At 37.8% G+C, this 25,381-nt stretch overlaps 1 protein-coding gene across 5 annotated transcripts in view; it reads right to left on the bottom strand.

Annotated features, from left to right (window-relative positions):
* Positions 1–1,061: 1,061 nt before the first annotated feature.
* Positions 1,062–25,381, bottom strand: part of LOC129720779 (hyccin) — a 30,089-nt gene continuing 5,769 nt past the window's right edge. For 4 of the 5 annotated variants that reach the window (XM_055672512.1, XM_055672509.1, XM_055672511.1 and 1 more), the window contains one exon: positions 1,062–4,910. In XM_055672512.1, coding sequence (XP_055528487.1) covers positions 4,213–4,910 — 698 coding nt within the window. In that variant the 3' untranslated portion in view covers positions 1,062–4,212. Of the gene's footprint in view, positions 4,911–24,676; positions 25,250–25,381 lie in introns of all 5 variants that reach the window. The other variant, XM_055672513.1, reaches the window with a different exon arrangement.

Below are 25,381 nucleotides of genomic sequence, written 5' to 3' on the forward strand. Positions count from 1 at the left end.
CGGACCGGACTTTGACCGGACCCTATCCGGTCCGATGTCGAACACTAATCAGGAGTAATTTCGAATGTACTTAGATCTATTAAATCGACAGGGACATCCGCAGAAGCAATATCGAAAACAAATTTTATAGCAGATTTTGACTCAGTTTCGTCAAGAAAAAAACTCGAAGCTCCAAAAACTTGAAGAATTTCTGTGAAACTCAGTTTGGACTCACATACCGTAGATTTTGTACAGTCCAGTATTCATTTAACGATATACATTATTGGAGTGTTTGAACTTATTTTTGTAAAATTCAGTCTTCCAGCGACGATACTTGCGCTGCCACGAATTCCGTTCTCGCATCAATTCTCGATAGCGAGAGTTGGACCATAGGGAGAACGGCTTTTTTACAACCGGCAATTTCGCACTCAACCAACTGTCATATCGTCGTTAATTTAGCTGCATGATTGCAAAACAACATGTGTTATTCCCAAAATTAAAATTCTGAGCGATTTTCATGTTGACTTCAGTTTGTTCCGGTGAATTTCTGCTGACTGGGCTAGGAGTGCGTCCTAACGTAGGGGCCGCTATCGGTATGTTTTAAAACGAATGTTTTCAAATATACATGGATTCTGACTGAATAAGTTCTAGCATCACATTACTTCCAGTTCAAAGTGGTTTCATTCAGGAGGAGTTGCTGCAAGCGGTTGGTCCAAAAAGTTAAAATATCGTATTTGTTACGGATTTTTGCCAGTTAACCGCATTTCTAAGGCTAAACCATCAAAACAAGTTCCCAAATATTACGCAAAATAATAATAAAACACCTCTACCAACGTGCAATTGAAGCAGCATGAAATTGGCTTGCTCCTCTAGTTCGACTTCGCTGTAGACTTTTCCCGCAAAACACAATGCAAGACTTAACACTTTATTTGGCACGAGTTCCAAGGGTTCATATACTGTAAAAAGTTTACCATAATGTAGATAGGCGGCTGCAGTGGTTTGGGCGTCTATTCTAGACGAAAGTATTACGAGCGTTACTTACAAATGTCATCATCAACCTTTAAAAAAATCGAAAACGGTAATGCTTTTTCGTAACGGTGATATATATTTTTTTATCTCTGCAATATATTTTCTCTTTCATATATAATTGTACACATTTTTAATTTGCTTTCCGTGAAATATAATAATAGGTAGGTAGTATCATCCTTTGTGGTATTCAACGATTCATTGATCTTCACATTTCGAAAACTTCCCTAATAAAGTATCCATAACCGGTTTATTTTTTGCCTTACTTCTTCGCATTGTCTTTTTGCTCAATCACACACCAAATCCGCGCTCATCCCCCCGTTTTTCGTGAACGTTAAGTATTTACACCGAAAGTAAAATATTACAGTCAAACTTACTCGTATTCTGTTTGCCTTGGTTGGGGTTTAAATTTTGCAATATTTATGGTTTAATTGTTGGCCGACTATATAATGCATTGTTTCGGCTATTGAATTAGCATTCATGTTCGAATAACTATGCCGTGTACGTGTGTATGTTCAGTGTGGTTGTGTTCGAATATTTGGTTATGGTTGATTCTGTTATGTAGAATATGAATATGTAATGCAAGTAACAGTCACATTCATCAATAATAACTCTTCAACGGTGGAATATGCTTATTTCTGCCTAGCACTGGGTTTCCCTACTAACGGATTCGCACGGCGCTAAGCTTTGACAATTTTGTTTCACATCTTATGCTTACGCTCTAGCAAATAGATTTGTTGTTCAGTTTTGCTGTTTCGTTCAGAATTATATTTCTCAATTGGTGATTACATGTTGATAAGTCTTCTAACGAGATGGGAAAATCTTCACATCCTAACTAATTAGGACCTCGAATCGATATATTCCGTAGTGACACATATAAACATTGTTCTTATAACATTTGGCAACTGAATTCTTACTATAAGAAGATTAAATCTGTATTGCTTCATTGAAGTGAAAACAGTGCTTTCAGACTAACGTACGCTTAGCTATATGGACGACATCGAGAAGTTTAAACACGTGAACTGACAAAATGATAACGAATATCATCAACAAACAGAAATGAATGTTATTCTCGCCTACCCATAATTGAATCTGCGGATAGACGTATGTGCAAGATTTGTGGCGAATTGGGACGAATGAAAACACTGATAGGTAGAATGATGCCAAACAACCGGTGAAGTGGCACGCGAGGAAAGCAAACTTGCTGTGTCATTGGCGAGAACTCGTAACCGAACATAAGCGTGATCCCTGACTAAGTAGATGGACTGACTAGCAACAGTCAGTACAAACCGAGAATTAATATATCATCATGACATAACGTAACGGTCCGTATGATATTCCGTGAATTTCCATTCGATACACGCAAACGCTGCTGTGTGTTGATTTTCAGATTCGCCAGAGCTAATGGTGAGAGAAGATTAGTCAGGTTGTCATTTTGTTATAGCTAGTTCATTATCAACGGGGGTATTTATTTCATTCCGGTGGACACAGCAAGCACGTTTTACGAACTCAGCAAATGGGTCTGTCGGTCATTAGCCAACTGCGGCAAAACTAACTATAAAGCATTCTAATCGCATTACACTAGCAAAATTTGCGTTAATTCGTGTTGACTGCGTTGGTTGGGCCAAATAGGTTAATTTAAAAAGAAGCTTTTGAACTTCATTATTATACTAACATTTTTAACTGTGCAAATGCATGTTTGCAATGAAATTAAAAACAAATGAAGAGTAGCAGTTGAACATAGAGATTCATCAAAACGCAATTCTCGCTGAAGTCGGACCACTTGTTGCACAATGTCACAGTGAAAAGTGACGGTCGCCGAAAGGTGCAGCAGACTTCAAGAAGTTTTTGACCGTTGAAAAAAAACACAGGTGTAGCTCATAAAATTGTTTAAATCGCCCTTTTTTATGCCGAATATTTTAGATACGTATGAAACGTCGAGATCTGGTGTTATCTCGAAATCTATTCCACTACCTATTTGCATATAGAAAAAAAATTTTAATAACACTTCTTATTATTCTCAATCAGTGTGCTTAATTTTGATAAACTTTGGATGAGTGGATCAGTTCCAGCGAGAATTACTTCAGTGTGGAGTTAAAACTGAAACCCTTTTTAATTGTTGTTCGATATTTTTGACCCAAATTATAGCAAATTTATTCTGTTTGACAACTATGTCAAACAATATTTTTTAGGTTCAAACACCGAGTATCAAAACAAAAGATTTTTTTTTCAACCATTCAAGCTGACATTACAGTAAATGCCGATTATGCATAAAAACCATAGGCGAAAGCAAGTTTCAAAATAAAATCTAACGTCCCATTTCCGTTTCAAATACGAATAGCTTGATAATAATGACCGACGTCGTTACCGATATCAGTCTGAACATACAGTGCCCCTGCTATGGATGGTTTTGGTGATTGTTAAATGAATTGTGAAAGACAAGTGGAGACATGGTATAGATTCAACTTTTGAAGTTGTTTTCGAGAGATCGAAGGAAATATTTTGAGGTCCCGAACGCGACGCTGACAAGTAAGCTTTTTCGATTCGAATTGACCAAAACCACGACAATAAACTAGGAAATAATATTTAACATTTAGTTTAACGAACGGAACAAAACAAAAACATAACCAAAACCATATATTTAGGATCAAAACGAGGAATGAGCTATGCTATCAGATTATGAAGTAAAAAGTAATGCACCGAAATCCGAACCTTGAGCTCAGTACTAATTGTCCTGTAACTTAGCGATAGGAGTTTAGCTGATCCATAAATCAGTAATTAACGTTTATTTTACACAAAAGATAACATAATTATCGCAATTCGAAATACAATGTGAGATAAATCTAAATTCGGACGATACAGTTTGTTTTTCTATTCAGTTTTTGGAAACTAGTCTCATAATTGGGTACAGCTGTAAACTAATCTAATGTTACTTTCCGAATTGTTGATTGTTGACTGAGAAAACCATGCATCATATCGTGAAGTTAAACTACTCATATAAAACACGTTAAAGCTAAACACCGGCTTTCGAAGCGACTTTGTAGGTCCGAAATGTTAAAATAAATGAAAAACAATAACCAATAATACCTCCCGCAATAATCATATGCGTTTTTTCTAACCCCCACACTAAGTATAAAAAGGATACTGCCAAAAAGCGAACTACAGATATAATGTAAAACTCACAAAAATTTACAGGGCAACTGATACTTAAACTTGACTAACTTGTATACTGCTATGCGTCTTCACATCCAGCACTGGTTTCTCCGAATTATTGTTATTGATGATCAACTCACTGCCAGAATCGAAGGACTCACCCACTTCCAGCGGCTTGCTGCCTCCGTTCCGTTCTGCAGGGCCCAAACTTTCCAGCAACACTTTGTCATCACCAGATCCACCTCCACCCGTCGACGCACCAGTACCGATGAGAACACCCCCGTTCGAGAGTGATGCCGATTGCTTGGAACTAATCACTTCACCACCGCCTCCAATCATAATATCAATGCTACTACTTTTACGTTTCGCCATAGTCAGTGGGCTGGTTCTATCGGGCTCGACCAGTTCCCCGCTGCCGGTTTGCATCTGCAACGACTGTTTTCCGACCAGTTTCTCTTTAACGCCGGAAGCCTTCTTCACCCCTACAGCACCCAGCACCCCACTTGGCTTACCACTTCCTACCGCTCCACCTGTTCCACCGCTGCTGTCATCTTTCTCCTTATCTTTATCCTTCAACTTTTTGAACCCAACCAGCACCTTATGAGTTTTGGAGTCTTTTACTTTACCACCACCACCGCCAGGGCCAGCTCCAGTGCCGGTCGCACTTTTGGATCCGTCGCCAGCCTCATTCTCCTCGTTAATACTGCTGAGTTGGCCATTCTCCTCCTTGAGACCCTGGATGGGAATATCGTCTGTTTGGCGGGAAAGGAGAACGAGAGAAAACACACAATCAATCGGTGCTGAACATTGATCAACCCAAATTAGTGCAGATATGCTTCGTGACTGATATTGGCTGGATCGTTTCGAACCGCCCGATTACCACACATGGACACACAGTGGGTACAAGTAGTAGAAGTATTTCCGGAGAAAAAAGATAATTACATACTGAAAATTGCTGTTGGTCTGTTTGTGACGTAACACATTTAATGAAGAAACTATGACGCAGAGCGGGAGATTGAAATTGATCTGCTGCAATTGGTAAATTAGTAACGGTGTTAGATAATAAATTAAAATTAGAATAGTCATAGGAGATGTCAAATTATTCTAAATATTGCAAAACTCATTAAACTCTACGCATTATGTTCCTTTACTTAAGTCATTTTTACACTTATGCATTTTGGATAGATTAGAATGATTGAGGATTTTTCATCCATAAGTGTACAAATGACTTAAGTCAAGAAATATAATGCTTAGAGTTATAAGTTCATACATCCTGTCATAATTTGCCCTGACAAAAAAGAAACACACACATCCAGTAATCCCAATGCCTTTTCTTGCAAATCACATTTAAAATATTTGAGTTACAACAAGTCATTTGTTTTTTTTTATCCGTGCCGTTTCTAAGCTGTATCTACTGATAATCAAATTTAAGTGCCTCAATAAATAAAACAATTATCACAATGTTTTGAGTCTGCTTGCGAAAAAGCAAGATGGCTGATTTTGACTACTGGCTTTTCAAGTCTAATAAACTGAATCAGGTATTCTTCCATGCGCAAAAGCAACGAGCAGGTGGGCCTCAAGGTTCAATCCTGTACAACATATCCTCTGCAGATCTGCTCGATTTACCCCCAGGTCCATGTGTTGTGATAAAACGAGCATTTTCGTAAAAGGGGAAATATTCCCGTTTGGTCCGCGTGTGTCCCAGAAAAAAAAATCTAAACTTTGAATGGAATTTCGATTTACAGACAGATTTTTAGACCAACAATAGTACAAAGTACCGATCTAATTAAGAAACAAAACACCTAAAAAAATTCAGAATAATTTGCAGAAATGATTTTGAAGTGTCCTCTTAGGTTAGAAAAACTCGAATGACATAAACTTCAGGACTAGGCTGGAACATGAAAAGCTATGTCAAATGAAATAATTGCTTATTTTTGATCCATTGAAACCAGGTTCGATTCTGTCAAAATTATTCCAAGGATCGGAAAAATACATTCGGTAACACCTCAAGCTGTGGCTACCTACCAAACAAACTCTGAATCGGGAATTAAAGTATGTTTACTCCAAAAGCTGTACAAAATTCGTCATATATTACGGGTGACAACTAAAATATTGGATTTTTTTTTTCTTACTCAACAACAAGCACGTTCGGAGAGAAATGAGTGTATGTAAGTGTGAGCCCATTCTCAGTCTTCTTTCAGCCAGTATTTTTTGTTTTGTTTATGCGTGATCAGTTCTGTTCGTAACGACGTCGAAACAAGAAACCTTGTGCAAGCGCATTGTACAATTTTAACTGAAGTGCACAAACATTTTGACAAAAAGTTTAAGGTAAACTATTTCAAAAGTGAAAATCTTCCAGTTTCGACTGTGTATAGATTCCTGCAAACCTTAACAACAAATCACCAGGAAGGTAGTGGAAGACCGGCCAAAGTGATTGACAAAACAGGACTTGATTCTTCTTGTCTAAATTATGGTTCGAGTCCAGTGGTTTGGTCATCAATCAAAAAGGTGTATTATATATACATATATATTTTTTTAAATATATACACCTTTTTTTACAAAATATACACTACCCGTCATAAGTTTGGAATCGCTTTACTGAGTATTGCAACACGCAGTTTGAATATTGCAACACGCCGAAAAGTTTAGCCTCACTTAAAATGGGGAGATTTATGTAACTCTATCTGTTGATTCTGGAAACCTAAGGAGTTGTGGTCTTCAGCAAAGTTGCTCAGGAGGTCAAGGGCTTGTAATTGGCTGACAGTATAGTGCGGAATTGGGAGATTGGGAATTTTGGGAGTGTTCTCAATCACTTCAAACACTGGGTTGCAATAATCAAGTAAATTTATATTGGGTTCCTGGTCACTGTGGAATCGATGGGAACGAAAAAGCCGATGAACTTGCAAGACTTGGATCGTCTCATCAGTACATAGGACCAGAACCTTTCTGTGGCTTATCCGCTTCATCACTGAAAATGGAGCTGAAAGCATGGGAAATTTCGAAGGTGGAGTCCAACTGGACAAATACTTCCATTGGTAGGCAGTCAAAGAGGTTTATAACACCGAACGGTCCTATGACTCGCAAAATACTGGAGCTTTCAAAGAAAGATCTAAGCACATATACTGGTCTAATAACAGGGCATTGTCCGAGCCGTTATCACTTGAAGCTTATGAAAAAACTTCAAGATGATACGTGTCGCCTATGTGGCATGGAAAAAGAAGACTCGGAACACCTGTTATGCCGATGTCCGGAAAATATTAATAAAAGACATAAGTTCTTCAATAGGGGGCTGTTAGAACCCTCTGAAATCTGGAGAACAACTCCCAGTACGGTTATTCGCTTCATGCGAAGTGTAATACCAGACTGGACTTATGCTATTGGTCATATCATGACGGCCACTTCCAAAAGTGGTACGTTATCCTGACTTAGCCAAATTAAAAAGGGCATATGTCACAAAGGATCAAAAAATTGGTCGCAGTGATAAAATACCCAACACGGAAAAAAAATAGTGCGGAATTCAGCCGCAACGCCGCGCTAGTGTGCATGTAATTTCGAGTGTTTTGAATGTTATTTAGCTCAATAATCCCGCCATTTAGAGAGTTTCAGCAAAGTTGCTCAGGAGGTCAAGTGCTTGTAATTGGCGGAGAGTATAGTGCGAAATATAAATCCCAGCTGGTCTCGAGGTACGATGCTGGCCCAACAAGCCAATCGTCGTAGGTTCGAGTCTCGGCTCGGGAGAGACTATTAGTGTCAGTAGGATCGTAGCGCTAGCCCCGCAATTGTCCTGTACACTTAACAGTTGGCTGCGAAGTCTGTGTATAATAAACAGAAGGTCAAGTTCCGAATCGGAATGTAGCACCAAGGCTTTGCTTTATAGTGCGAAATTCGTTCGCAACGCAGCGCTAGTGTGCATGTAGTTTTGAGCGTTTCGAATTCAGTTAGCTCAATAATCCCATCATTTAGAGAGTTGCGATTTACAGTAAAGTTACTCAAAAGATCAAGAGTTGCTGGTTGGCTAACAGTTTAGTTCGGAGTTTTTCTTCAATGTGCTGCTAGTGTGCATAAAGTTTTTAGTGTTTTCAACTTACTCTTTCTTAAACTCTGTTTAGGCAGTTGCAATATTCAGTAACACAGTAACACTTTTTTTTACGCAATTCTATAAGCACTGATTGTTTACACATGACGACGTGAAACCAATTTAAATGTTGACAGTTTGATCAGTTCACACAATACGTAAAGTTGTATGTGTTTATTATAAAGAAGTGCTATTTGAGGAGATTACAACATGTAGCAAGCGACTGTGTTGGTATGTTGACAGTTTGATCACCAACCCGTTTTACAATGGGGATAATTTGCGATATCGCGACCTCGCTGCAAACAGTTACAGTTGACATGCCTTTAATCCGATGTTGAAGGATTTGAACACCACAGAGGGCATTTCGTATTACTTTCCGCTGCAAGCTGAAGACCGAACACGCAACGCCGTCGGCTTATATGCCGAGTGCCGAGTGACTTCAGTACACTGTGCGTCCGAGAAGCGCGTGTAAGTCCCATCCAAACGAAATGTATACACGAAGTCAAAAACACTCACCCTGGTGGTTGCCGAAGTTGTCGAAGTCGTGTTTCAATTAGAACACTGGGTGTTTTTGATTTGTGTTGACACTGCACAATGGTCAAGAAACCAAATTTAGGGGGAAATTTGGGTCTAGAGCTCTATAGCAAGTCGTTTTTTATGGTCACCCTATTTCGAAGTTGGTCACGCAAAGTGCTTCAATTGTGCTCAAAATCGCAGGGATGCATCTATGTTGAAAATAATCAAACCCGTATTGTTTCGTTGGGTTGTTAAGGGGACCAGCTCCGAAATAGGGTGACAATAAAAAACGGCTATATTCGATGTATTTTATTAAAATAATAACTTTTGAACCAGTTGATCGATTTTCGATCTTTTTGGGTCAAATTAAAGGTAATTACGTCTAGTTATAAGAAAAAAAAACTAAAAAATAAATCTGGGTGCTTTTATATGCATAATGTATAAAATTATTGAAATTTTCGTCTTGTTTTTAAATTGAATTTACTCAAATTTAAAAAATAACATATTTCTAAAAGTTCCTCCATTTATAGAGTCGAGTATGCCCTTCAAAATGAGACCAAGAGATATTTTTTATGTTTACCCCAAAATGAATGACATACAAATGAAAAACGCATATTTTTTGATGGAAAATATTAATAACTTCGAGTAAAATTGAGATATTTACGATGTCAGCGTTGCAAATTTTCCTCTTAAAAAGCTCTAAAAGTCGTTCAAAGACAGTTTTGAGATGAAACTTGAAATAAAAAAGTTAGAGCGTAAAATATGTTTTTTCAATATAAATCGGTTGTTTTCAAAGATAGAGAAAAACTTTTTTTACAAAGTTACTTAAAATTAATGGAGCTATAACATTGTAGAACAAATTTTTCTTCTATCTACAAAGATAAAAAAATTAGATATCTGATTGCAACGAAAATGTTGGTCACCCTAATTTTTGATCATTTTTCAATGAGCGCTTTTTTTTTCGCCACGAACAGTCATCGGGCGCGGACGCGTTTTCATTTCGCTCCGCAATTAACTTGTATTTTTATTTTTTTTTTACACCTTGACGGCGTCGCGAGTGCACGTTAGCAACAATTTATTTATTTATAAACAATCTTTGACCGTCGCGCTACCGCGTGTATCTAACCTTTTCTCGACAATTCGTACTCGCCGCGTAACAATTTTTAATCAGTGCTATGGAAAAGTGTGGCATAACCAACTGTACTTCGACCGACAACCGTTTCCTGTGGAAATGCGAAGGAATATGCAAAAGGCACTTCCACGCTGCCTGCGTAGGAACCCGTAGAAACCAAGAAGAACTACTGCGTTCATTTATGCTGCCCTTATGCATAGAATGCCAGGAACAATTCATGGACCAACTCCAACTGAAGAAGCTCATCCAGCACCAGAAAGTTTTAACAGAAAGTATTGAATCACAAATCAAATCAAATCATTCAATAATCAGTCAACTTCCTAAACTGACTGTAACGCACGACACACTGGACAGTATCAATACACTGCTTCCTGAATTGAAGACGGAAATTAAAAAAGTAAATATCAACACAAACAATGCGTCGGCAAAAACCATAAATCGCATTTCGACGCTGTTCGGCGAACTTGGCTATGACTCCATATCGGACATATCGGACATTAGCAAAGAAAATCGGCAGCACACAAAGAACATACAACTGCACCTGGAAAAAGCATTTACTAATATAGAATCAAAAATTGACAATATGGAACACCAATTAGAAGCTATACAAAATAAGAAAACAAACTGCAGTACAACGGCGCAGGAACTAATCAATGAATTAAAAGCGCTCAAAAAATCGAATTCACTCCAGCCAAAAACAGACAATCATCCCAGTCTGGCTGAAGAACTTCGCCTTTCATTGCCACTTCCAGAATCGGACTCAGAAGAACACCGTACTCCAAATTTCACATCAGGCTGGCGCCTAATTGGCAATAAAAAAGTATGGAAACGCGACTGGACTGAATATGACGCCAGACAGCGTAAAAGACGCATGCAGGAAAAGCAAGCAGAAAAGGCCGCTCGTAAACGTATGCAGCAACGCAAACGTCAGCAGGAAAACTCAAACCCTATCAGCATAAGTAACAACACCTATAAACACGGAATAAACCATTTCGCCTGCAACTCAAAGAAAACTCAAATTGCTGAAATGCCAAAACAACCACTACCCTCGGACAAAGACCTCCTGGCAGCTGCACGCGTTCAATTTGCTGGGCCGCCGAATTCAGACATAACGTCAAAATTTATAAATTTCCAAAAAGGCGAAACTATAAACCCATATCGGACAGACAAAAATGCAACTAACAATGAAAATTCTGCACCGGCCAGCAACGCCAGCATACAATCAGCACCGCAAGACAGCCAATTTGAACTTGACCCCATGCGTCCACCAATCGTCCGACTTACGCAGCAATCATCGAATGGCGACGAGCGCTTTTTGAAGGCTAGACTCCGCGACCCAAAAGTAATGCATATTACACGCCTATATCTCGCATACATGAAGGACCAACCATCATCTGTATGCGTAGAAGGAATGACACCAACCAGTATAAGAATGCTTCTCGCATCCGAAGGACTGCCGACATCTCCAGAACAACTCCAACGCGTCTTTATTGAAGCCCATCAGGAATATGGACTCACGCCAGCCAAAGCAGTAGCCGACCTTCAATCATATCGTCATTTTTTATCAAATGAACGCACGCACCGTCTTCAACAACTTCGCGAAAGTGTAAATAAATTTAGTTCAAATTTTCGCAAGTAAGGACGCCCTCTTCTGAGGCAGAACCATTATATTTTAACATAAGTAATAACTTGACTAACACTTCTTCGCTTCCTCGACAGAATGCGACTGAAATTCTTATCTATTGTCAGAATTTCAATCGCATGAAAAGCCCAAGCAAAATGAAAGAAATTCAACAAAATCTATTGTCGTCATCTTTTAAAATAATTTTAGGAACTGAAAGTAGCTGGGACGAAAGCGTACGAAGCGAAGAAGTATTTGGAAACAATTATAATGTATTCCGGCACGATCGGAATTTGTCTACCAGTCAAAAAAAGTCAGGCGGTGGAGTCCTCATTGCCATTAATGTAGACTTTACTTCTGAAGAAATAATATCCGACAAATATAAAGAATTTGAACACGTATGGGCCAAAGCATTTATTGCTGGCGAAGAACATATCTTCTGTTCCGTGTACTTTCCACCGGAACATGCTCATAAACATTCGTATGAATTATTTTTCAAAACTCTAGAATCTATTATGTCTAACATGAAACCAGAAGTAAAACTGCATGTCTATGGCGACTTCAACCAACGTAATGCAGACTTTATTGTAGACATTGAAAATGAATCTATCTTACTCCCAGTCGTAGGCGAAAACGAAACACTGCAGTATCTTTTTGGCAAATCCTCAGAACTCGGTCTATATCAAATCAATCATGTCAAAAACAAACAAAATGCTTATTTGGACCTATTATTCACAAACTGCACTGAAGACTTCTGTGTAGATGCACCATTGACTCCCATCTGGAAAAATGAAGCATTCCACACAGCAATTCAATATTCAATAGTAATGAATAACACTTCGTACCCCAGCGACTGCGAGTACGAGGATGTACCGGAATACCACAAAACTGACTTCGAACAAGTCAAACGTAGACTTGGCATAATAAATTGGCGTAGTATAATTTGTAAAGAAGGAAATGTCAACGAAGAAGTAACAAAATTTTATGAAATAATTAATCAAATTATATCAGAAAATGTACCTCTAAAAAAAGAAGACGAACGAACACCAACAAATATCCAGTGTGGTTTAATCCACAATTGAAGAACCTAAAAAATAGAAAACAAAAAGCACATAAAATATACAAAAAAATAAACAATAGCGAAAATCTTCAAAATTACCAAGAAATTTGCTGTCAACTTGACGCAGCCATTAAAATTGCACATGAAGAACATAATCGTAAAATCGAACATCAAATCAAGTCTTGCCCTAAGAACTTCTTCAATTACGTAAAAACCAAACTAAAAAGTAACAACTTTCCATCACGAATGCATCTTGACAGTAACAAACTAGTAATGAAATATGTAGTCTTTTTGCCACTTTTTTTCAAGAAATTTACACCACATATGAAGAAACAGATCGCGACCGCGAATACTTCTCGTATTTTCCTGAACTGTCGAATTCTTTATCTGTCAATCAAATATCTGAATTCGAAATTCAAAACGCACTTAAAAATTTAGACGCTACGAAAGGTCCTGGACCTGACAGAATAGCTCCAATTTTTCTCAAAAACTTGGCAGAAGAACTATCTACACCCTTACAACACCTTTTTAACATGTCCCTGAAGAATGGAATTTTCCTAGAACTCTGGAAAACTTCATATTTAGTGCCAGTTTTCAAATCTGGCGCTAAATCTGACATTCGTAATTATCGTGGAATTGCCATTATTTCATGCATTCCAAAATTATTTGAATCAATAATTAATGAAAAAATCTTTCAACAAGTAAAACACCAAATTACAACTCAACAGCACGGCTTTTACAAAGGCCGATCAACTACCACAAATCTTTTGGAATTCATAACTTTCACTCTGACTGAAATGGACAACGGTAACCACGTAGAAGCTCTTTATACGGACTTTAGCAAGGCATTTGACAGAATCGACATACCATTATTGCTCTTCAAGCTCGAAAAATACGGAACTGAAACAAAATTTTTGGAATGGCTGCAGTCATACTTAACAAAACGAACACAAATAGTCCGCTTTCAAAATTCCTTTTCAAACCCAATAGAAGTAACTTCTGGGGTTCCTCAAGGATCCCACCTTGGCCCTCTTCTTTTTATATTATACGTAAATGACATTTCCTTTCTTCTTAAGTCAATACATGTGCTTGTATATGCTGATGACATGAAGCTCTTTATAGAAATAACCAATGCAGAAGACTTCGAAATATTCCAGAATGAAATTAATGTTTTCTACACTTGGTGCATCAAAAGCCTATTACAACTCAACATTAAAAAATATAATTCAATAGCCTTTAGCAGAAAAACAGTAACACCACCTACAAACGTTTTCTTAGGAAACCAACCAGTAGAAAAATGCAAAATCGTAAGGGACCTAGGCGTAATCTTAGACTCCAAACTTACATTCATAGAACATTATAATACAATTATCAACAAAGCAAATAGTATGCTGGGCTTTATAAAACGCTTCGGCCACAATTTTCAAGACCCATATACAATCAAACTATTATATATTACATACGTCCGAACAATTCTGGAATACTGTAGCATTGTATGGAATCCCTATATTGCCTCACATGAAGAACGCATTGAATCTGTCCAAAAACAATTTCTTTTGTACGCGCTTCGTAAGCTAAATTGGACATCATTTCCCTTACCGTCATATGAAGCACGCTGCATGCTTATAGACATACAAGCACTTAAAGAACGCCGCGATCTTTCAATGCTTTATTTTATCAATGACATTTTTTCTCAACGCGTGCAATCTACTCAATTATTATCACAACTAAATTTTTATGCACCCAGTCGTCAATTAAGAAATCGTAAAATATTTTCGGAAAATTCTCACAGAACAAACTACTCGAAAAATAGCCCAATAAATCGCATGATGCGTCACTATATTCAGCACTGCGAAAATATCGACATCACCATGGGCAGAAATCAAATAAAAAAACGACTAACTACTGAAAATAATGTATAGAATATAAGAAAACATTGTACTATTATAACTGTAGTCTACATTTGCTTGACGAAATAAATAAATGAATAAATATCATATGTAACAACTTTGTAGAAGAAATTTTTTCTCTAAAATGTTGCTATAGAGCTCTAAACCCAAATTTTCCCCTAAATTCGGTTTCTGGACCATTGTGCACTGAATTGTAATGAAAATAGAATAGAATCAAATAGTTTGGAACACACATGTGGCGTTATTCTGTATGTTGACATGCTTAACCAGATGGTGGCACTACCGCAACTTTGTGGGTAGTAATGATCACGCGATAAGTTGAAGTCTAAATACGAAAAACTGCATGCACCCTAGCGCCGCATAGCGGGGTGATTCAGTATTGAATTGTCTACCATTTAGAAGCCTTTAGCCTCCTGAACAAGTTTGCTAGAAACCGCAACTTTCTAGCAGGTCGGAATCGTCAGATTAGTTAAGTTTAAAATACGACACATTATGTGCCCACTAGCGCCACATAGCGGCAAAATTTCACACTGAATTGGCTACCGTACAGTAGCCTTTGACGTTCTGAACAAGTTTGCTGAGAACCGCAACTTTCTAGGTTGTCAAAAACACGAGATGTTGTCAATATACACGAGAAGTTGTCAATATATATATATATATATATATATATATATATATATATATATATATATATATATATATATATATATATATATATATATATATATATATATATATATATATATATATATATATATATATATATATATATATATATATATATATATATATATATATATATATATTTATATATATATATATATATATATATATATATATATATATATATATATATATATATATATATATATATATATATTTGAAATAAAAAAAAAATGTTTTTGCTGCTATATATAATCGAGTCCAAAATTATACATAATCGAATCATATATAATCGAGTCAATATACAATCGAGTCTCTATATAATCGAGTCCGACGTATTGCATAATCCAATTTAATCATGGTCATGGACACAATAACACTACGAAATCCCTGGGTTTTCGGTAGAACGTCGTAATCGCGATTTTTTTGCTAACTGGGTTTGAATATTAGCGTTTATCGATTATCCAGGCTATATAAATGGTCTGAATGAATGTTTTTGGGACTTGTCTGAACACTCGGCGCGTAAAATGATTTTATATTGGTTCAAAATGAAATTGATAGCATTCACGTAACCGATTGAACGAATTGTAGCTAAAAATGCGCTAGTTTTACACTTACATTTTCCGTTCTTAAGTTACTATCAAATCACTCATTGGAATTTTACCACACACACAATTAAGAAGGTAACATTACGCTGAAGTGACCAGACGTGCCGCATTTCGCGGGACAGTCCCGCGTTTCAACAAAATCTCCCGCGTAGAAAAACGTCCCGCGAAATACTTCGCGTTCATCTGAAGTGTACTGCGCGCCTTTGCAAAGTTTCGCGGTTTCAAAAAAATTGAACCACCAGATGTCACATATTTTCACTGGGACGGTTGTCGGTACCGAATTTTTCAATACCAAACGTCTTAAAAATGCATGAAACGTCGGGATCTGGTGAACATTTCATGAACTTTATCAGTCAAAATAGGGAAACTTGGGCCGTTTTGAGGCATAACTTTCCGAAGTCCCATTGGGCTGAACTTTTGTACGAGAACATTGTTCAAGAATACGAAACTTTTGAACCTTGCTGCACAACGAAATTCAAACATCAATTTTTTCGCATACAAGTCAAGTCATTGCCAGCCTACTATGCACGTGTAATTTTTGATCATTTTGAAGAAAAGTGTTAAAACCAAACCACTCAACCCACCCCCTCCCTACGATGCTGGCCTAACAAGCTAGTCGTCGTAGGTTCGAGTCTCGGCTCGGGAGAGACTGTTAGTGTCAGTAGGATCGTAGCGCTAGCCCCGCAATCGTCCTGTACACTAAATAGTCGGCTGCGAAGTGTGTGTATAACTAAACAAAAGGTCAAGTTCCGAATCGGAATGTAGCACCAAGGCTTTGCTTTGCTTTGGAAATAGCACTCAAAAATAATCATTTTCATTTGTTTTTATGAGCAGTGAATATAACCATATTACAATCTACGGATTAATGAGTTAGCGACTAGCGATTAGCGAATGTTTCGCTAATTTGTGTTTAGCGATTATCGAGCTAAATTTTCCAGTTAGCGGATTAGCGATTAGCGTCGCTGAATTCTCAATTAGCGGTGCCCACCACTAGATTTTTGTTGTTTATCTTTGTGTCATTTTCTCAATGTAATATTGTTTAACTTGCCAGTTAATACAGTTTTGAATTTTTTTCAAAGACAACATAAAATGATAAATTTATAAATTTGAATTGTTTTTTTTTATTTTACCTTACTCGTTCAAACTTTGGACGAGTAAAAAAAATCACTCCAAGAGAGCATCCTTCCGCTACAAAAAAATGCTTCGCATGTATTTACAAGAATCAATTTAGACCAATCGAAGCCCCGACACAAAACTAATCAGAAGCAAAAGAAAATCGAAACGCACATTACTGGGCTTCTTTTCTAGCAAGACGGGGTGCAGCTATAGAATCAATTTTTATTTGCTTCGTTGTTTGCAGACACACTGCAGCTCAGAAAAAGTGGAAAAATATTCAAAACAAATAACGTTTCGTATGCTCCAATTTACTACTGATAGACTATTCCGTTTTGCATCGCATGAATTCAATATGGCAAACAACACCGCAACCGCAGTGTAGGAAAATCGCTTCGCTTGCGAAGAAAAGCGGAAAACAGTTTGCAATGACCACGATCAACCAGGAGGGCACGTTTCAATCATCCCGCAAACAAACGGTCTCTTGAACGTACAGTGGACTTACTGGTTTGAGCACACCTAGATCTAAACTAATTTTCTCTTGAATCCTACCGGTAAGTGGTTTTATTACTGCTTCCTCGTTGATGCTCTCAACCAAATATTACTGCCGAGCTTTAGCTGGCAGGAGTGTTGCACAACCAAGCAATCGCAGTTGATAAAAGTCTCCTGCCATCATTGATAGAATAACATTTTATTGTCATGATTAATTGGAGTGAAGTTCGACGAATTTTGTGGGTTTATTTCGATTCGATATTAGATTGCTACACACAAAACCAAGCTGACAGGCCGATAGGAAAAACATTTTTAGGATAGGATAGGAAAAATGTTCTGCCGAGCCAAAGTGTTGTTACTATTTTATCAATCAAAACTTTGACCTACAAATTCCATGGATCAATCAATTGTTGAAAGTGTTGTAACTGTTGTAAAGTTGTAGGAGCTGTAATAGGTATATAAACTCTTATTTACAAGCTTTAACTTAACATGGCTACAATATTGCAGAACAATTTTATTTCTATCTACATAGCATATTTAATTTTTTTTCTATCTACAAAGAAAAAAAAAGTTGATACTTGAATTCTTCGAAAGTTTGGGTCACCTTAATTTTCGATTTCTTCTCAATAAGCGCTTCATCATATACCTATAATATAACAATTTAGCAGAAGAAAGTTTGGTGTTTTTTACTTTTTTAAAAACCGGAAGTCGTCTTAGAATTCAAACTGATGTCTGAAATCGATTTATGGCCTCTGTGAATTATTAAGATTCCGGAAATACCCATATTGAGTGATATTTGGGCCATTTTCAACTGTTTTTCAAAATTCAGAAGTTTCATCTTGGATTCAAAAATAGCCTCTGTAGTCGATATTGGCTACTGTACAAAGCAAAGCCTTGGTGCTACATTCCGATTCGGAACTTGACCTTCTGTTTGTTATAAACAGACTTCGCAGCCAACTGTTGGATGCACAGGACAATTGCGGGGCTAGCGCTACGACACTAACAGTCTCTCCTGAGCCGAGACTCGAACCTACGACGACTGGCTTGTTAGGCCAGCATCGTACCTCGAGACCAACTGGAAGGTGGCTACTGTACATCATCCCGCTTATTCTAGACTATTTTCCGCAAAATTGGTTGAAACATTTCTTTCATTTGCATGGGAGACCCTCCCCCCCTCTCCGTCAAACTATGGAAAAGTGTCAAACCATCTTAAAAACATTTTTTGTCCAGAAAAACTTCCACATATCAAACTAGGTTCCATTTACTTCATTAGTGCCCGAGTTCTGCAGGACGAAGTGTTTGATTTATATAGGGGCACTTCCTTCCAGAAGAGGAAAGCGAAGGGAGGGATATAGAACTTCACCTAAAAGTTAATTGCCACTAAAAACATCCGCATGTCAAACCTGTTTTTTTTTTCTTAGTTCTTGAATATTGCAAGGATTTATGTTTCATTTGTATGAGAGCCCTCCCTCCCTGAAAAGAAAGGGGTGTCGAACTACCGCAGAAATATTTCTTGCTCTCAAAAACCTACACTTGCAAATTCCGTTCCTATTGGTCGATAAGTTCTCGAGTTATGCAGAAATATGTGTTTCATTTGAATGGGCCCCTCCCTTCCAGAGAAGATAAAGGTGCCAACTAAAATAATTTTTGCTCCCAAAAGCTTCCACACGCCAAATTTGGTTCCATCTGCTTCATTAGTTTTGGAGTTATGCAGGAATATGTGTTTCATTTGTATGAGTGCCCTTCTTTCCAGAGAAGGGAGGGGTGTCAAACTATCATAGAAATGTTTTTTGGTCTCAAAAGCCTCTACTTTCCAAGTTTGATTCCATTTGCTTGATCAGTTCTTGAGTTGTGCAAAAATGTGTGTTTTATTTGTATAGGACTCCTTCTTTTCAAAGGAGACAGGGGTCTCGAACCACCATAGGAACCTTTCTCGGCCCTCAGAACTCCTACATACACATTTTCACGTCAATCGGTGCAGTAGTTTCCAAGTGTATATGGATCAAACAGAGAGACAAGACTGCGTGTTTAACGTGTGAGGAATAAAATCCGAACAACTCTATAATTGGTCTACGATTTCGAAGTGCTGCACAAATCGAAAAATCCTTTTCCACAAAATGAAGTTCCAATTTTATATAACTGGCAAAACGATCAGTCGATCCTGTCAGGTGACGCTTAGTTGAGAAAATGGCGTAGTCGGAAGAACTCGGAAATTGATTTGCAATTTTTGTGAGCAAAACAAAGAAAATTATAAAAGGTAAATGTTCCACTATTTCAAAGATCTTGGATATAAAAAAAACATGTATATTTTTTTTCCTGTATGGACTTCCTCACTGCGACCAGAATCGTAGATTATTGTGAGATATGCCCGGGTGTCTGCTGTATCCCGCACTTCTGTTAATAGCAATACCGCTATTGAGAAGTGGCATGCTTATTATTTATTGTTCATCAGTGCTTGTGTGTAATGTGCTACTCTTCCTTACACGCTTACTGTTCTACTATACCGATACTCGTTCCTCTTGCCAAATATCACCAATTATAATTCCCTGGAGAAGTTTCGTCGTGCCTCCTTCTGGCCAGTTTTATTGATGAGAGGGACTTATTTTTGTTAAGAGGACATTACGCAAAGGTATTGTAGATTTCAGCGTAAAGGAAGGGTAACTGGTGGGGAGCCTGAGAATAAACCCATGCTTAAGTCCTTTTTGACATCGAATGGCCTGGTTATACTAAGATTCGAACCCACGACCATCCGCTTGACAAAGCGGACTCTGTAACCTTGCGGCTACGCAGCTCCATTGTATATGTATATACATGAATATACATTACTGTTAAACTCTTCGAGAATGGAAATACCTTCAAAACAAATCTGGTTCCGGACGAGAATGCACTTTGCAAGAGAGCAAAGTTCGAGCGAAATTGAGGGCGGAAACGACTGGTCGGTCGGCGAAATCATATCGTGAGCTAAGCAATATATATATCACGTTGGTCCAAAAACAGTGAAAAAGTATCTGCATGGAAGGGGTAGAAAACTTGGAAAATAAGGACCATAAAAATGACAAAATAGTGTTTTGGCCAGACCTTGCAGTGTCACAGTATGCTAATGCAACTTTAGCGGATTTGCGGCAAGGCAATATCGATTTTATTTCGAAAAAATGCAATCCTCAAAATGTGCCACATCTGCAGTCTACTGAAACTTTCTAGCGAATTTGAAGCGAATGGTCTACCATAAAGGTTACAGAGCAAAAACAGTCGATTGTTCGATCGAAAAATCAAGAAGGAGCTCAAAAACAAATGAAACAGCCGAAATTCAGAAAGCTATGAGGCAGGTACCTCAGAGGATAAGGAAATCAGGGCGATGTGGAACTGAGTATTTTTATGAGGTTTGTTAATGAGTTACACTACTTAAATGAACAAACAAGTTCAGAAAATAAGTTGCGTAAGATTTTTTTTTTGGTTCGGATTTTTCGGTTTGTTCGGATTTTTTTCCTCATACGTTGTATGTTTAGATGTTGACTATCTTTTTCTTCCGACTCGTTTAATCGATGTTGACGATATAAGACCTGAGGAATAATAAACGCTTCGCAAAAGCCGTGGAGTTGTTAAATTTATACACCTTCACCACAATTGATCAATATTCTATCAACCAGAAGAATGTAAATAAATCTCCGGTTCCTAGCATTCCTAATTCATTATTTAGCATTAGGAAATTAAAATCACAACATTCTCGCCGGTCATCTCTCCCTCTGACTACTGCTAATAAGAACATCTGTGTTAAGCTTCAGCCAGATCAAAAATAGTCGATAAAAATGGTTGCTTGTTTTGAAGTAGAATACTTCTCTCAGGAAGTTCGGCTACATAGGGATGTGAAATGAAAATCTAAAACCGGAAAAAGTGAAAAATATGTCCAATTTCAAATGCTAATAAATCGGTTAGTATTCGATGGATTTCCTTCGTTCTGGCAGCAATAGATTGGAAAATCTTCCAAGATTCTTCCCAAATGAAGAGAATTGTAATTTTTTTATTCAAAGTATTGTACTATTGAAAATAGTCAAGCCTTGTCTAAACGAAAAATTCGACCTCTGGTTGGTCGTTATATGATTGCTTCCCAAGCACGGTCGACAGAATCATATACCTTCCAATTGAAAATATGCTATTTGGCCTATATAAGAGCCTGTTTTAGCCGAAGCCGCTCATAAAAGTTCTAGACAGCGACAACAGCAGTCATCCCTTAGCAGCAGTAGCAGAGCAGTGGATATCAGCGTTAGCGGATAGCGACCACAGCACAGCTGTGGAGTAGCAATGGATAGCGCACTAGTTGCAGCGGATCTCAGCATCGATAGCAGCTGGACCAGCTGATGCAGGGACAGCGGATACCAATGGCAGCGTATAGCGGCCACAACTGTGGCATGGCTACGAATAGCGTAGCAGTTGCAGCGGGTATATCTGACCATGAAGCATTTATGCAATATTTGAATGAAAATTGCAATCGCAGCAATCGGCCTTTTTCAAGGCTACTAAATGTTTTTGGAAGAGCATAGTGAATGGTTATTAATAAACTGCAACTGAGGTTTGATGCTGGCAAATGCACAACAATGTGATGTTTATTACGATTTGTTGATACTGTGCATAACAAGCGGTATATACGAAACAAATCCGATTTCAAACAGAAAATTTCGGTACGTTCTGCTCACGATGCTGAGTCTGTTTTAGAAAATTCACAACACTTCATTAACAAGGATGTAGCGCCTTGAAGAAGACGGTTATGGTTAGACATCACAGCAGAACTTCGACCTTTATACTCATGTCTACCATCGGCAATATCAAACACGCAACAATTTACTTCCATGCGACACGGGGACGGGAACATTTTCTTCTTCCAAGCCGCACAAAACGACATAATACATATTATAGCTTAATGAATTGCCTTAATGAGAGCTCTTTCGGTCCGGCTCGAAATAATGTCCACAAGAAATCGTTTTTGTATATCTGTGTTGCGAAACTGAAAAAATCTGTAGGAACTGAAAATAAACTGAAATGAATGAGATGTATTTTTCGTACATGAGTATTACGCCATAGGAAATAAAATTTTTCGAACGTTGTAAAATGGTATAACTGGAAACAATTTAGCCACACCTATTTTTCCAGTTATATCATGCAACTGAAGTTTGATGCTGCTGCAAATGCACAGCAGTGTGATGTTTATTACGATTTGTTGATACTGTGCTTAACAAGCGGTATATACGAAACAAATCCGATTTCGAAATGACTGACACGCAAGCAGCCAAGTTATCTTTCTTGTAAAAGTATTCTACTTCAACCTTGCGGTCGTGGCTTAGCACACAACCCTCCTGTGATTTTTTTTATTAGAATTGCACAAAATGGTGCTTACAACTATTTTGAGCCTATTTATGACAACAGGCAATGATTAGCTTTTTGGTCCAATTTTGATATAATTTGATAAAATCATGTGTGAGGGTAATAGAATCGAGCCATAATAGAGCTAAAAAAAAGATGAATCGAACTCTAGATATAAAAGACGATGACGTCGAGAGCCAAAAATAATAAATAGTGTAGCTCTTAAATCGCTTCCCTGGGGTACAACTTAAACAGACTGTAGCTAATAGTGTTTGATTGTGACGAATGTGGTTATAACTCCGGTGTAAATCACGTTCACTTGGGCATAGTTATGGCAAAGTGTTGTGATAAAGTACGCTATTTTTACTTTAAGGAAACGTCATTTTCCATCACTTGAAGATAGTACACTAAGGTCGCTTTTTACGCGGATTCCGGAATTTACGCGGTATTTTTTTTGTGCGGATTTCGGTTTCTCTTCACTCGGATTGCAGAATTAACGCAGATTTTTTTTACGCGGATTCCGAAATTTACGCGGTTTTATTTACGCGGATTCCGGAATTTACGCGCTTTTCACGCGGTTTTTTTACGCGGCATGTATTCCCTGCATAAAAAGCGACTTTAGTGTATACCGATAATATATATTCATGTGACCATATGTTGTGCTTTAGTCATTCCCATGCACGTTAGCATATTTTATAGGCGAAATCACAGCGGAAATACAAGCTTCACTAGAATATACCTAATGGGTTTGACAATTCATAGAGGGTAGTAAATAAAAATATGTACGAGAAATAGTAAGCAGGTAGCAAACAATTAATAAAAATGCATATCATACATTTTTAGCTTTTGTAGACAGAAAACATTAACTTTATTGAAGCATTGTTTACTGTATAATATCCAGTGCATGTACATAAAAAACAGACCTTATGCCGTGCATTCAGAAAAAAATGTAGACCAAGAAATAACAATAGCTGAAACCACAAAAATCACGAACATATAGATAATAATTAAAAATGTTGGCGTTAAATTGTTTATTGACATTTACATACATAACACTTAAAGCAACATCAAATTTGAAATTTTAATCTAGTGAACATTAAACAGTAAAACATTGTTCATAGCATATCCTTATTACCGCTGTAAACAAGTAATGATGATCTCTTTTAATCATAAATAAAAAAAGCGAGGCTTAGGAGTAGGGAATCTAAAATGCGAAAGTTGCACAGACAGATCTTATGGTACTATACTACAAAAAAGAGATAGATTGTGTCTATAGACTGCACCAAAACAGGCTGATAATGTTGATACAAAATTTAACAATAGCTTTACAGTACACATGAGTATGAGCTGCAACGTTAAATTTCATCAACCAGTTTGGTGTAGAAAATTAAAATATTTCTATATAGCTTTTATTGAGCCGAACCACCAGCAACCTTCATGAAAAAATGCATCCAAATTTCACTACGCAATGCTTTTGGTTTTCTTTTTTATCTCAACCTGTTTTGTACAATAAAAACCGGATAAAACGAGCGAAATTTGATGGCTAGTGCGATAAAGTTTATTTTTAATATTAAAAATTGCACAGCAAGCACAACTCGTTGGTTCAACCCATAAAAAAAATAGTTTATCAAAGAGTGATGTAGTATAAAAGCAAAGAGACTCCGCAGCGAATAAAGCTGATTTTTTAGTTGTGAAACTGTTGAAACTATGAAACGATGCTCCGTACCTGTAGATAGGTGGCGTTCATACTTGACCAGGTTGGCATCACAGAGCTGCAGTTCAGAACGCTGTTGGTGTGGATATCGGCACACATACTAGGGAAAAATGTACTTCTAAGAATGCGACTGTTACCATTGTTGATCGTTGTTTGTTTTTGTAATTGTTGTGCGTTAATATCTAGAAATGCTTGTGGGCCAGAGTGTTTAAGCTATTACAGTTGTGGCTTTTCAAGGCTTTCTGAATCTAATAAAGGCCGGGTATTGTAGAAGGCTGTATCAGGTGGATAGTAGCAGGGCGACCATTTACAATAAGCGCCTGCAGCTCATCGTCAGAATCCTGCAAACTATCAAATTCTTCGTACAATCGGGCTCCAGCGCTAGCTCGCGCTTCTGACCGGTCAATTGGGGACTGATTTTTGCTTGTAAGAAACTTTTTCCTGCGCAAAGAAGCCGGTGATATGCCATTCGAATTGAATTGTTCTTCCACCTTTGGTCCGGCCCACTTATGCTTTGGTGACTCCGCTGGACTCGAATGCTTCGAAGAAGCTGATTTTTTCGGAGAATCTCCCTCCTCTTCAATGCTGGCCTGTTTTGGTGTGTTGCTCGCGGGGGCATTTGTCTTCCAGCCCCAATTTTTCCATATGCGTGACTCCTTCTTCTTCGCTTCTGGCCTGGGACTGCTACTGGAAGCCTCCTCCACTAGACCGATCACTACACCATTGACGCCCACCGCCGATCCGGTTTCCATCGCTTCGATAGCCGCCAGTTTGCCCATCATTTCTTGCTGCGTCGACTGAAGACTTTTGACAAACTCTACTTCCAGATCGTCTAATGATACGAATATACACAATACATCAAAGGGAACATGATAGAATAATATACTCGAGCAACAATCGAAATAAATCAGTTCTAATCCATTCAAGTGGAGAAGAAAACAACAGCTAGGTATCGATAAATATT

This window comes from Wyeomyia smithii, chromosome 2, assembly GCF_029784165.1.
Source record: "Wyeomyia smithii strain HCP4-BCI-WySm-NY-G18 chromosome 2, ASM2978416v1, whole genome shotgun sequence".
NCBI classification, from domain to species: domain Eukaryota; kingdom Metazoa; phylum Arthropoda; class Insecta; order Diptera; family Culicidae; genus Wyeomyia; species Wyeomyia smithii.